Genomic DNA, 15,552 nt, shown 5'->3' with positions numbered 1-15,552 from the left:
CTTTATATTAGGGAACACATATTCACTACTATCTAAGAGTTTTCCCTCAAAAACTCCTAATTTGTTGCTTATTAATAGTTAGTAAGGAAATTGTTAAAGGGTTAGTTCACCCAGATAGCAAAATTATGTAATTAATAACTTCCCCTCATGTTGTTTCAAACCCGTAAGACCTACGTTTATCTTCGGAACACAGTTAAAGATATTTTAGATTTAGTCCAAGAGCTCTCAGTCCCTCCATTGAAGCTGTGTGTACGGTATACTGTCCATGTCCAGAAAGGTAAGAAAAACATCATCAAAGTAGTCCATGTGACATCAGAGGGTCAGTTAGAATTTTTTGAAGCATCGGAAATACATTTTGGTCCAAAAATAGCAAAAACGACGACTTTATTCAGCATTGTCTTCTCTTCCATGTCTGTTGTGTGAGAGAGTTCAAAACAAAGCAGTCTGGATATCCGGTTCGCGAACGAATCATTCAGTTCACCAAATCGAACTGATTCGTTTTAAACGGTTCGCATCTCTAATACGCATTAATCCACAAATGACTTAAGCTGTTTTTTTAATGTGGCTAACACTCCCTCTGAGTTCAAACAAACCAATATCCCGGAGTAATTCATGCACTCAAACAGTACACTGACTGAACTGCTGTGAAGAGAGAACTGAAGATGAACACTGAGCCAAGTCAGATAAGAAGAACCAAAGAGCTGATGATACTGCGCATGTGTGATTCAGCGTGAAGCAGACTGACACACAGAGCGTATGAACCGAACTGATTCTTTTGGTGATTGATTCTGAACTGATTCTGTGCTAATGTTATGAGCGCGGGTAAACCGAAGGCTTGAATCAAGGGCAATCATCGCAAATGACGCCATTACGTCGAGCGCAAAAGAACCGGTGAACCGTTTTCTTCAAACAGCCACATTAAAAAAGTTAACAGCTTAAGTCATTTGTGGATTAATGCGTATTAGAGATGTGAACCGTTTAAAACAATTCAGTTCGATTTGGTGAACTGAATGATTCGTTCGCAAACCGGATATCCAGACTGCTTTGTTTTGAACTCTCTCACACAACAGACACGGAAGAGAAGACAATGCTGAATAAAGTCGTCGTTTTTGCTATTTTTGGACCAAAATGTATTTTCGACGCTTCAAAAAATTCTAACCGACCCTCTGATGTCACATGGACTATTTTGATGATGTTTTTCTTACCTTTCTGGACATGGACAGTATACCGTACACACAGTTTCAATGGAGGGACTGAGAGCTCTCGGACTAAATCTAAAATATCTTAAACTGTGTTCCAAAGATACACGGAGGTCTTACGGGTTTGAAACAACATGAGGGTAAGTTATTAATTACATAATTTTGCTATCTGGGTGAACTAACCCTTTAAGTTTAGGTATTGGGTAGAAAGGAGTCTAAAATATGGCAGAATAAGGCATTAATATATGATTTAAAGTACTAATAAACAATGGTCACACTTTATTTTAAGGTCCAATTCTCGCTATTAACAAACCATTAACTATGATTTTGTCTCAATAAACTCCCAATTTGCTGCTTATTAATAGTTAGTAAGATAGTTGTTAAGTTAAGTTTTGGGGTAGAATTAGGAATGTAGAATATGAAGTGCTTTATAAGTACTAATAAACAACAATGATATTAGCATGTCATTATTAATAATAGACATGCTTATAAGCAGCTAGTGAAAATTGGCCACTAAAATAAAGTATTACCTAAACAACCATTGCTAGTAAAATGGATGTTAACAAGCAACCTAATAGCAACAATTGTTTCTTAAAATAAAGTGTTACCAAAATCTTTAATTAATTTAATTAATTTCTGTCTCTGTAGTACGGACCCTTCCACCTGGCTGAGGACTCCTCAGTGGGCACCACAGTCACTGTAGTGTCAGCATGGGACGCGGATGAGTGGGGTGGAGACAGCTGGCAGGTGGACTACAGACTTGAATCTGGGAATGAGGAGGAGGCTTTCACTCTAGTGACTGACAGACGGACCAATGAAGCTGCCCTCATCCTTGATAAGGTGTCGTCTCTGCCTGCACTACTGCCAGTCATACACACAAACATCAAACCAAGCTGCACTTGTTTTAAAGAATGTGCTTTTAATAAAGCACAAGCATACATTCAGTGAAGGGGTTGGGAAAAACTGAGGATTTAAAAAAAGAACTCACAGTGGTCTGTTCTTTTTCACCCAATTAGGAAAAAAAATCTTGAATTATCACCCTGACATAATGTAATTGTTCTTTGTTTATACAACGTTTAATCTGTGATCTGGAATTGATGTTCTGTTGGAAACTTCTAAACACATCCAAGTGAGCCACATGCAGTTTTGTGAAGTGCTTACAGAATGGGACTGAGACTGCAGATACTCATCGTCAAATCGTCAAAATGTATGATTGTTCATGCTCATGAGTTACTATAATTATCTCTGTGTTTACCTTCATTGAACAGTTTCATTTATAGTAGCTGGTATTTTTATAAGTAACATTATGTGCATGATGAGGCTTAAGTGTTAAGTTGTTCACCACTCAGCCCTCAAGAGTTAAACACTACTTTACAAACTAAGTATTTCACATAAAGAGTTTATATATTGGTGTGAACTAAAAATGTCGTAAAAAATGTTAATAAATTACCAGAAAATGTCTAGTATCATTTGTTTTCAAGTGCCAATTGGTTTGATCAAACACAGTTACATTTAAACAAGGGCTTTAGGTTCTTAAACACTTTCTGAGGTCATTGTATGAAAACAAACAGTTAAATCATTATTTAGCAGACCATTCATCCAGGGTCCAAGACCTGACCCACACTGTGACCCACATTCCCTTCAGGTGATGCAGTTGTTCCACTGATTAGTGTCACTGGTTCCCTTGATCATGGATTCTCTCCACCCCATATGTAATATACAACAAGTTTGATCCATTCCTGACATCTTTTATTCATGTTTCGTCAGATTGTAAGCTGGGAGTTGATGACATTTCAACAGGGTGTTTATAAATCCTTATATTTGCATATGTTAAGCAACTGAGCCATTTGTTTTACTTTTGTTCATCTGTGTTCTCGTTTACTCTGCACAACTCTCTCTGTTGTTGTTCTGTGGCCCAGTAATTAAGTAGATGTATTGTATTCTTAATTAGCAAATGCTAATTACAGTATGTCACGTTTGCAGCATGGGCAATCGATTCTGGAGACCACATATATTTTGTTTCTCAGTAGAAGAACTGTTTTTGGGTAAACAACAGTAATAAATTGAATTTGCTGTTGCCTTGAAGCCTGTTAGAGCACTGTTTTTACAGTTGTCAGGAGCTAGTATGCACAGTTTGTGGTGTTTTTTTGTTTTTACCCAGGGATTGGCTGAGGATTTGAGAACAGCTCATTTCTTGTCCATGGTGACAAGTGTGCAGAACATACACATGTGTTCTGAGTGGAGCCAAAGTATAGAGCTTTCTGTAACATTATTAGAAATGCATTGTTGGAAAAAAAAAAAAGAGCTTCTTAAACTGAATTAGAAAAAAATAGAGGTCAAAGTAACAACAATTATGGTCTCATTTTCCTGATGTCATAAAGTTGAACCTGCAAGGTTGTCTGGTTGTGAAGAAGTGGCCAATGAAGTCTTAACTGGTCATCAGACACTAATACCAGGTTTCTGGGCACCATTTGATTTGAAGATCCTAGTTGTACAGGACACTGTTTGTTGTGCTTGAATGTGATAACATCTGGAATAAGGTCAAAGAATGGCAGAACATCAGGGTCTGGTCAGAATGCTGTCTGCTCTTTCAAATAAAAGTGAATTAAGTGACTTAATGAATTAAATTAAGTAAAGTTTGGATGTAATATTACTAGTGGGGAAAATGGTAATGTTGATCACTTCCAGTCAATAGCATTAGTCTTTTTCTCTCTGACTCTGTTTTTCTCATTTTCTCATTTCTGGGAAACTTTAATACAGATTCAACATTTGCACCATCACTGACATCATCATTTGTTAACAATTATAGTCAAGATGATTTTTGCTGATTTTTACGTTAAATGAGAAATGTAAAGATGACAGTTACAGGTATGGACAAACCCACTATCAGATCGACATTTATCTGCATTCTGTCATTCTGTTACCTTTTGTATTACAGCCCTGTTTTCCTGGAAGACAGCCCATTGTAGGACATACAGTCAGAGTGATGTCAGCAGGTTGTGCGCATCCACAGAAATATCTGACCTTCAGTTTGATGAATGACATCAGAGCATACAATGGGTCATTCAGAACCTGATTTGAACACATTTTACATTCAGAGATGCAGGTTGACACATTGTGATGACTAGTGAGACAATCTCAGATTGTGCGATTTTGTCCTGATCTACATTGTGCTGATACAGATTATGAAGAGAAAAATCAGAGCAATTTTAATGTTCATAATTACTTATTTTTCAACTTTATTTTCTCTTAAAGCCATCCTCCATGCATGAAAAAAAGTAGTAACTATACTAACAGTATGTTCATTTGTGTGCAGGTGCTGGACTTTGAGCGGGAGAATGAGTACATACTGGTGCTGAGCGCTCAGAACCCAGTTGCTCTGGTCCGAGGCAGATATGGACCAGCATCCACAGCAACTGTCACCATTTTTATCGATGACATCAATGAAGGGCCCGTTTTGTCTCAAAGCCATTATGAAGTCACTGTCAGAGAAGGGGAGGAGCCAGGACGTGTTATTGCCACAATCAGAGGTTATGACCCTGACTCTCATCCAATCAGGTAAGGTGATTTTTCACTCATTTAAATTAGTACAACTACCTATCACAATACCAATTGTATCTATACATCGACTCCCACTCTGCAATATTTTCCAGCTGTCCCTTACATTTGTAAACTAGAGGAGATACCCCAGATTAACATCTCAATTTACACAAATACCACATTCTCCAAATCTAAACCACACAGAGGAAGTTCAGTATTTGCTTAAAAACTAAAACTCTTAAAATACTCTTAATCCAGAAGTGTACACCAAAATATAAGCATGCAGAAGCACTGTCCTTGTCAATTACGGTGGTCTGTTCAGGTTGTGGATTGTACACAATGTACAAACAGCTGTTATCCTGCCGTTCAGATGTTGCCACATCATTTCATGTACCTGACATGACTGATTCTGGATGCTTGGCTAAACAGCAGGGGAAGTAGTGCATAAAAGGCATCTGGTGTGATTTGTAAGGACTGCCTCAAGAATAGTTACTTGTTTAAATAGATTTCAATCATACATTTTCCATTGGAAGGTGAAAAAGAATCTTGATCTTGACCTAAAATACACAAAAAAACATTAATATTGTAAAATATTATTACAATTTAAAATCTTTTGCGATATATTTTAAAATGTAATGTATTCCTGTGTTGGCAAAGCTGAATTTTCCGCAGCCATTAATCCAATCCTTCAGAAATCATTCTGAAAACCTATTATTCTCTTTGTAGATGAGCATCTGAATTTCTGGAACGCTATTTTACCAAATTCATCTTGTTTTGTTGTTGGATTATAACTAAGCCATAATTTTATAATTGCTTGATTAGGAAAGAGGATGATAATTCAAACTCACTGTTATTTCATCAGGTATTCACTGAGAGGAGACACTAAGAAATATTTCTCTATTGGGAAGTACTCAGGAGAGCTCAAGACGGTCCAGGCTTTGGACAGAGAGGAGAACAGCACCTACACCATGGAAGTGGTTGCTGAAGATGGGCGTAAGAGATATTTTACTCCCTCCTTTTGCTGTGCATTCACTGCGGAGGGCTGTCAATTTATGTTGTTTGTTTGAATAAACATGTCCATCAAACTGAAGTTATTACACAGAGCATGTACAAGAAGAAGATGCTATCAATGCGAGACATCTGGGGAAAATCAACATCCCTCGGCTTTCTCTCTTTCAAAATCATCAGTGCTGCCGAGACACTTGACATTTCAAAACACTGTGACAGGCTCTATTCAATATCAGATCTCATGTAAAAATTCTGGGCCACATCCACATGCAGTGAGAGAAATCTCAGGCAATGTAACTAGCAGTGAATGAGTCACCAGCTGATATGTTGTGGTGTGTGAACGATGTGTGTGTGGTATAGAATTCCACATCCTTCCTCCGCATCTGAACGTATAGTAGGGCGCAGATCAAAGATTTGAGGTGTGAAGGTCACACTGTTCACCCTCCAATTACCTTCTGCTCCCATCAGTGTGCTCAGACGAGAAATCAATCCAGTCCTGAAGGCTCAGTCACAAATGTTTAGGAGTACACAAAGGGAGAGAGATGACAACGAGAGATATGACTCACAACTCCCTGTCTTGCGTGGTCTTGAGTGTGGAAGCAGGGTCAAAAATGAGAGGGAGGGTATATGAGAAGGGAGAAAAAAAGAAACTATAGATGATTGACAAAAATAATACACATACCTGAGAGCTTCTGACCTCCATTGTATTTTACTGGACTGCAGAAAGAGATGCATAAAAATAGACAGTAAGGGTTACAAAGCTGTAAGAAGGAAATTATGTCAAATGCTTTACAGATATTTTTAAGTATGAATATTTTATATATATATATTTAAACAGAAATTCCTCAGTGTGATGTTTGATTGAGTATTGTCAGAAACTATAGTTAAAGGTGAAGAATGCCGTTTCTGAATTACTCATGTCACCTAGTGTAATTACAAAAATAAATTAATGATTATTCGTATGCTTACAATATTATTTAATCTGGGGATTGATAGTAAACATGTGGCAAATCTTTAATTTAGTTTACTTGTCAAGAAAAAGCTTCATCTTGATTGAAACCCAAACATTGCATTTAATTCCTACATCTTTAAAAGCACTGCCAAATGTTTATGTGTCGTTTATTAGTTATGACTCAGGATGTACTTGGCGTTACCACAGGTGGTCTGCCACTTATTGTTTATCTCAAACTATTTTGAGAATAAAATTTTAAGTTAACTTTAAGCAATTCTATAGTTAAGAGGCTAAAATGCAGGTCAATATTTTAAAGGGGACATATGACGTTGATAAAAAGAACATTATGTTGTGTATTTGATGTAATCCAATGTGTTTATGCGGTTTAAGGTAAAAACAAACAAAAAAACGTATTTTCCACATAATGTACATTATTGTTGCTCCTCTATTCCCCGCCTTTCTGGAACGCATCAATTTTTACAAAGCTCATCATTCTGAAAAGTGAGGTATATGCTGATTGGCCAGCTTTTCAGTGCATTGTGATTGGCTGAATGCCTCAAGCGTGTGATGGAAATGTTACGGCCTTAACATACTTTGATGCCGTCTTCCAGCACGATGAGACAAAATCAATAATACCCATTACAAACTAGGCATTTTTTTGTATTCAGTGGGCACATAATTACTGTTTATAATGACCTATACTGTCTTTTTACGCATTGCATTGCGTATTGTGCTGCGTAAACAAAACCATGTCTGCATTTGTGATCGGAGAAACTACAAACAACAAGCACTACTCTACACTGCTCAAAACTCGCATTTGAATCATCAGTGGCAAATTATTTAAATAAAAAAATATATATTTACAGGCTGTGAGTGAGAAGCGCCAGACTTTGATGGCAAAGTTGGCATTGCTCCACTTAGAAACAGCATTTGTGCCACAGAGGGGTTGTAGAGGTGCATCTAAAAAAATTAAATATCATGGAAAAGGTTAAATATCATGGAAAACAAACTGAAATATTTCACAAGTTTTTTGTTTTGTTTTAATACTGATGGTTACGACTTATAGCTTAGGAAAATAAAAAAATCAGTATCTCAAAAAATTGGAATATTCCATTTTGAGGTTGATTATTTTGATTAATTTTAAGTATAAATACTGGGTACCTTTTGAGCCAGTTTAGAACCTGCAACCACAATTATGGGAAAGACTACTGACTTGACAGTTGTCCAGAAGACAATCATCAACAGCCTCCACAAGGAGGGTAAGCCACAGAAGGTCATTGTTGAAAGGGCTGGCTGTTCACAGAATGCTGTATCAATATATATTCATAGAAAGTTGACTGGAAGGAAAAAGTGTGGTAGGAAAAGGTGCACAAGCAGCAGGGATGACCGCTGCCTTAGGATTGTCAGGAAAAGCAGATTCAAGAACTTGGGAGAGCTTCACAAAGAGTGGACTGAAGCCAGAGACATTGTATCAAGAGTCACCACACTCAGACGTCTTCAGGAAAAGGGCTACAGCTGTTACATTCCTAGAACCAAGCCACTTCTGAACCAGAAAAAACATCAGAAGCATTTAATCTGGGGTAAGGAGATAAAGAACTGGACTGTTGCTCAGTGGTCCTCTTTTCAGATGAAAGTAAATTTAGCATTTCATTTGGAATCAAAGTCTGGAGTCTGGAGGAAGATTGGAGAGGCACAGAATCCAAGTTGCTTGAGGTCCAGTGTGAAGTCAGTGATGATTTGGGGAGCCATGACGTCTGCTGGTGTTGGTCCATTCTGTTTTATCAAGTCCAAAGTCAATACAGACATCTACCAGGATATTTCGGAGCACTTTATTCTTCCATCTACTGACAAGCTTTAAGCTGTTTCATTCTGCCGACAGTGCCAAAACCACTTCCAAGTGGTTTGCTGACCATGATATTACTGTGCTTGATTGGCCAGCCAACTCACCTGACCTGAACCTCACAGAGAATCTTTTTGGTTGTTAAGTGATAATGTAAGAAGCATTCTGGGTCCAAGCCTCAACTCACTTCACTTGAGAATCACTTGTCTCAAAACACAAATAATTTTATATTTATTTATTTATATTTTCATTGTCTGGCTATCTGGGACTTTGGTATGGAGTTAAAAGTTAGGACTTTTTAAACTTTTTTGGTAGTATTATATCACATTGTGAGTGTATATTAGCACCTTTTGTTGTTTTCTTGTGGTATCTGATAGAGCGTTTGGACACAAAAGTGGTGACACATGATGTCAGACTTAACAAGCAGATGGGGTATTATGAAGAGGAAGAGAAGTAACATCTGACAAACTATGCCAGTGCCACAGTCTGATCGCCTCCATGCCACGCCGCATTGAAGTAATTCATGCAAAAGGAGCCCCAACCAATTATTGAGTGCATAATTAAACCTGCTTTGGAGATCTTGAACATTTCTGTTTTGTAAATCTTTTTTGATTGATCTTTGAGAAAATATTCCAGACAAAGTAGTTACACTTTCACAGCGAAACACAGCATCTCCACAACATGGCGGCAGAGGCAACAGCGAGAAAAAAAGTTATGCCTTCTTTCTTTGCGTGAACATTTGGGTGGTGTTATGCAATTCTTCCCTCACAGTGACGTAGACATGTGGAGGCGTGTTAGACAAGCTGTTTTAGGTAGGCGTGGTTGACTCTTAACTTTTATCAAGAATATTTATTTGGATTTGAGACTTTAGTCTTTGCATCTTTACAGATCTTCTTTATGCACCAAGAGCTTGTAACACTCCAAAGAGAAAGGAAAAACTGAAATCACATCATATGACCCCTTTAATGTCTTTGCTATATATGTGTCATAACAAATTATGTTAATACATAAAAGTATGAAAATATCCATGTTTTTGCAGGACAGGCTTAAAATGCAAACATGCATTTAATTTCAACCCTGAAATCAGTTGCCGTTTTATTTATCCTTTTTCTTAGGGGCTCGCTTGTAGGTGTTGTGATTCTGTCTGTTTTTTGCAAGATGTGTAAAGATATTCCTTTTCAAATCAGTTTTTCATTGTTTTATAATACTGTAGCTCTCTCTCTTGGTTAAACGCAGACTGATGCCATTGAGCTTTGTAACACTAATCTCAATCTGCACAGCCTTTGATACAGCTATCGATTAGTATTTAGCGTCAGGTTAATGTCTGTTTTAAAACATCTCCTGCAGTGAAGAGAGCAAAGAAACAAGCAGCAGCAGCTAATTCTAACAACATTTTAAATCTGCTGAACAATGGCTGAAGTTGCATATTTTTTATGAACAGTACTTTAATAATTCATTGCTTGATCTCCTGAGCACAGTATAATAAAGCTTCTGAGGCATGGCATATGGTGTGGATTCTGTGTAGTTAATACTCTTAAAAGGATAGTAAAAATTGACATTTTGTCATCATTTACTCACCCTTATGGCAGTCCAAACTTGAATGTCTTTCTTCATCTAAAACAGAAGATATTAAGAAAAATGTCTCAGTCTTTTGTTGTGCAAATGGTGAAGGTCAGTGGTCACCAAAACGGTTTGGTTACCAACATTCTTAAAAAAATTTAAGTGAGCTAACCATGTAAGAACAGCAACCATTTCCAAACAGCAACAAACTGAAATACACGAAATGCACACTAAGTACAGCTCAAGATGAAAATGATTAATATGTTCAGCCACCTCTTCTCACTTTCAGGTAATTCATCTTTGTCGGCCTCCACGCTGGTGACAGTGCACATTCTAGATGTTAATGACAACAGCCCAGTTCTGGTGGGCGATTACTCCTGGAAATACCTGTGCACACCTCGCTGGGAGGATCAGGCTCTGGTTCTAGCCTCTCGGGACAGCGATGGGCCCCAGCATGGAGGAAGACTCAACTTCTCCCTCCGCAGTGACGCCACTGTCCGCAGCAACTGGAAGCTCACTCCCATCAATGGTTTGCCTTTTTCTTTACCCACTTCCAGCCCTTCTATGTATTGACAAATCTCCCCTGTCGCCCAAGAACTACGTGACCCATCTTTAAAGATCTCGTCTGTCAGTCATTTCAAAATATATGTCAGAAGATCCTAATTTGCCCAAACCTTCTATAATCACAATAGCACTGACATGCCCGGTTACGTTGACCTCCTCTAGCAATGACGTCAATGTGGATAAAATTAGAGATTTGAAAAGAAAAAAAAAACTGCTGTTCTGTGGCTGTAACATCCGTTCAGTCAAACTGAGACGTCATCAGAACTGGGTGTAATGCTTTCCACCTGCTGAATCACACACACAGTGCAGGTCTGGGGAAAAGAGCGTACTGACAAAAAAGGAAATTGCCATCCATGTCTAGTGTCTTCAGACGAATCTGTGTTGGATGTAATAAGCGTAATGGATTTCTTCCTGATAGCTTCAGGCGTCATTAATGTGCCAAGCTCATGCCGGTGAGCAGGTTGACTTAGTTGCAGCGTCTGAGTCACAGATCAGAATCCAATACATTTTGATTCTGTTTTTCACTGCTTTTCTTTTGCACTATTTTTTTTCTTCTCTGTCTGTGTCTACGTTTTTCTTTTTTTCCTGTTGTTAATAGATAAAAAGTCTAGTGACATGGGGTAATTATGTTGCCTTTAATTTATATGATCTCACAGCTGGGGCCAGTTGGTGAAGAGTCTAAAAGTGTACTTTCATTGACTTTTCATCTAATTGATCTTTAGACATCCAACAGTGAGTTTCTTTTTTTTCACACTCACCCCCCTCATCCATTTTTACTTATCCAGCTTTACATGCTCCATCATGAAAGCGTGTCGAGAATGATGGTGAGGGATGATGTAGTCTGGCGTCTGTCAGTCTCAATTTATATTTCACCCTGAATACGTGTCTTACTGGCAGGTGCTGTATATGGATTACACATGGCCAAAATATGAAGTCTGATCACAATGTTTGTTTTTCTTCGTTCGAGAGGTGATCTTAATATTCAGGGCTTGAAACGGAGATGGAAAATTGACAGGCTTGTGCTGCAGTTTTCCCAGCCTCCATGCCAGTCACGTGAATGAAAACTATGAATAGGCCCAATAGATAAATGTAGTGTACTGTCTATTTTGTGTAGAATAAATTTCTTTAAGTGCTTCCACCAGAAATGCTTTTGATGTGGAGGCCATGGACAACATATTGGTCACCTCTGACAAGAAAGATACCTGTGAGGGATAATACTGTACTAGTTTAGTACAGGTGACCCCTTTAGTACCCTGTTGACTAGTACATTAAAGAACTGTGGGGCTTCCTGGAGCACTGATAAGAGTGAGCAGAGACTAATTTTTAAAATAAAGTTTAAAGTTTGATGGTTATATAGATGTTAGACAGCTTCCTAGCTGGAATTGAATGCAAGATTTAGCATGCTGCTAGTATTGTCTTCATATGTTACTAACAGATTTTAACACATTACTAGATGTGTACTTTTAGCACATTGCTGGCATATGAACATGTTGCTAACCAGTATTAGCACATTATTAGCATGTAGCCAGGGATACTAACTTGATTCTAGCATATTTTAGTGCATTGCTAATATTTACATTGTCAAGGCAACAGATCAGCAACATTGTTTTTATGAACTTTCATGGAAATTTAAGCTGGGATTTCATTTTTTTCCCCCACAGACACTCACACCAACCTGTCTTTAAATGTCCCATACCTGCCTCCAGAGGTTTACATTGTACCCTTTACCATCTCAGACAGCAGCTCTCCACCCAGAAGCACGTTCATCAATCTGCCAGGTAACATACACGGACTAACATAGAACTGAATGAATGAAAAGAGAGCATGTTTACGTAAAGAACAAAACCATGGACGTCATTTCATTACACTGATACATTGCATTAGCTGTCTGAACGCAACGCTAAATGGACTCACTGGAGGTCACAAATGACATTTTTAAATTTAGATCTCTCACAATGTTCCCCCAACACATAAAGAACCAAATTAAGCCACATTTCCATCATAAAGCAAGCAGAGTCACGTCATTCACATTATTAAAAATGTACAAATAAGCTTAATGACTGCTCAGTCAGAGGATATTTGAGAAACAATTTAGCACTAATGTAGTCAGTATTTGTAATGGTGGAGCCTTGCTTTCTCATAAAGCTTACTGATGTGAGGTTGAGAGAATAGGTGAGGGTTTTTTTATGTTAAATCCATGTTTATTTAGATTTTCCCTTCTTTTGCATATTCTCTGGAAGGAACATTGTAAAAAGTGGATTAATGCAGTTGAAGTTCATTTAAAAATAAATAAAACATGCATACCGGTTACTTAAAAAATATTGGTCTTATTACGTGAAAAGAACATTTAAATATGATTCATTCATATTAAATAAAACTTTTGAATTCTATACAAAACAGATAATTTTGATGTTGAGCATACTGTATGTGAATAGTAAGTACATTATCTGACAACAAGGGGTTCTCAAGGAGGCCACAGGATGATTTAAAATGTATTTATTATTAATTAATAATTAATAATAGAAAAATAAAATAAAAATGCTAAAAAAAACAAGATATAATCTAAAATCATATTTATAGTGAATCATGTTTAATTTAATATATCAACACTGGCAGTTAATAAAAAAGGTTTATAAAACAAGCAGTGTTTTAGCAAATATGAGGGCCTTTGAGTCAAAAAGGTTGAGAACCAGTTCTGTGTGTTTTTGTATCTGCTTGGTCACACATTCACATTCATTAGTTTAATAGATTCTCTCTTGAAACATCCTGTTCACACAGTCTCCAGTGATGCATGGCATGGCCACAGGTGCATGGCTCCTCTCTCTTTCCTTGTCACGGTCTTATCTTGTCTGACTCTCTTGCTAGTTTCCCATGAGACCTCACCGATATTGTTACCCTCACCTAGTGCTCCATAGATATATGCTATTTTCCTTGCCCCTCTAATGCATTTAATTAACTCAATGGTCGTTGTTTCTCTCACAGTGACGGTTTGCCCATGCAATGTGAGGGGGAACTGTAGAACAGCACCAAAACAGCTTCAGGGCATGCCCACTATTCAGTCAACAGTGGGCATCCTGCTCGGAACTCTGGGAGTTATAGGTGAGACATGTACACAGCTCATTCAGAACATCCTGAAATGATTGGAAACGGAAGAGGATAACAAAATTTGCAGTTCCTGCAATCACATTTTACGTTCTTGTTTACAGGCATCATACTGATAGTTATATTTGTGAGACTGTCCTACCAGAATTCAACACCACCAAACCAATGCTGCCAGGAAAGAGTGCCACTTAAAGTCTCTCTCTAACTTCGGAGAGTTTTTGGATCATTCGGTCATTTGGTCGCTACAGTTTTGAGGGATTTCTCTGTTTAAAGTCTAGTTAACTTTCGAGACCATATGATTTTGCTTGTAGTGAGCAGTAATATATATATATATATATATATATATATATATATATATATATATATATATATATATATATATATATATATATATATATATATATATATCGATTAGTATCACTGTAATATATATCGATTAGTATCACTGTAAAGAATTCAAAACTTCTCTCTAAATGTGATATTTCTTTTTTGTTTTTATCTTTATCTTATAATTAGTGGTGATTTAAAAATGTGGGATCAATAAATAAATCAGTTAATTAATTTTCTTTCCTCTTTGACTTGTGTGATCAATGAATTGAAATAAAGAAATAAATCAGAAAACAATCTCTGTTTGATCACTGACATAAACTGAGGTAAACAAAGTTAATTAATTTTCTGTTATTTATTCGAATTCAATCTACTGTAATTAGAATGTCTTGTTTACAATCAAGTAGATAGACACAGTACAGTGTCATTACAGTACAATATACAGTACAGACCAAAAGTTTGGACACACCTTCTCATTCAAAGAGTTTTCTTTATTTTCATGACCTTGAAAATTGTAGATTCACACTGAAGGCATCAAAACTATGAATTAACACATGTGGAATTATATATGGAATTATATACATAACAAAAAAGTGTGAAACAACTGAAAATATGTCATATTCTAGGTTCTGGTCTGGAAATGGTCTTGAAGGAGTTCCCCGAGAGATGCTTAGCACTTGTTGGCCCTTTTGCCTTCTGTCTGCGATCCAGCTCACCCCTAAACCATCTCGATTGGGTTCAGGTCCGGTGACTGTGGAGGCCAGGTCATCTGGCGCAGCACCCCATCACTCTCCTTCTTGGTCAAATAGCTCTTGATGCCTTCAGTGTGACTCTACAATTTTCATAGTCATGAAAATAAAGAAAACTCTTTGAATGAGAAGGTGTGTCCAAACTTTTGGTCTGTACTGTATTATAACAGTAGAGTTACAATACAGTAGTGGCAATTCAAACTTTTTGAATGATAATTACATATTTTCCCTATGATTGATTTAGTTCAAAAGTAACAAACAAGCTCTGTTTGGTCACTGATATCAATTAGAGAAGAAAATAGATTGAGAAAGCAAGAGAGAGCTTAACCTCATTCATGTTTTTTTTCAGGCCAAGCTGTTTTAGAGATGGAGAATAATAATCCCATCCCCCCGGAAATAATAACCAAGCTGAAACAGTTTCACATTTAGTTAGACAGGAAAGATTACCCACAATGTCTTTTAGCCAGCCATCTCCTGTTTATGTTGAGATGACACTGGCAAACGTGACCCAGATGACCTTACAAGTATGCTATATATAGACATTCAGTGCGCCGAAAATAGCTATGCCACTGAGTCACGCCAAACAGCAGCCTTCCCACTACGAGTGCAAACGAAGCCTTTGGCATCGAATGTATAGCAGTACTATTACGTTCTGCTCAGGTGCTCTTTTAAAATATCAGTAAGCGTGTCACATTACTTCATGCTCTTCCT

The 15,552-nt window shown here is 37.4% G+C and overlaps 1 protein-coding gene across 1 annotated transcript in view; it reads left to right on the top strand.

The window, feature by feature from the left end:
- Nucleotides 1–14,013, top strand: part of LOC132114637 (cadherin-17-like) — a 44,554-nt gene extending 30,541 nt beyond the window's left edge. The window contains exons 11-17 of the mRNA XM_059522876.1: nucleotides 1,848–2,039; nucleotides 4,516–4,757; nucleotides 5,602–5,732; nucleotides 10,389–10,628; nucleotides 12,325–12,441; nucleotides 13,646–13,762; nucleotides 13,870–14,013. Of these exons, the coding sequence (XP_059378859.1) occupies nucleotides 1,848–2,039; nucleotides 4,516–4,757; nucleotides 5,602–5,732; nucleotides 10,389–10,628; nucleotides 12,325–12,441; nucleotides 13,646–13,762; nucleotides 13,870–13,970 (1,140 nt within the window). The 3' untranslated portion in view covers nucleotides 13,971–14,013. The remainder of the gene's footprint in view (nucleotides 1–1,847; nucleotides 2,040–4,515; nucleotides 4,758–5,601; nucleotides 5,733–10,388; nucleotides 10,629–12,324; nucleotides 12,442–13,645; nucleotides 13,763–13,869) is intronic.
- Nucleotides 14,014–15,552: the final 1,539 nt, after the last annotated feature.

This window comes from Carassius carassius, chromosome 3, assembly GCF_963082965.1.
Source record: "Carassius carassius chromosome 3, fCarCar2.1, whole genome shotgun sequence".
NCBI classification, from domain to species: Eukaryota; Metazoa; Chordata; class Actinopteri; order Cypriniformes; family Cyprinidae; genus Carassius; species Carassius carassius.
The sequence above is the reverse complement of the archived record's forward strand: the minus strand, read 5'-3'. Positions and strand labels throughout refer to the sequence as shown.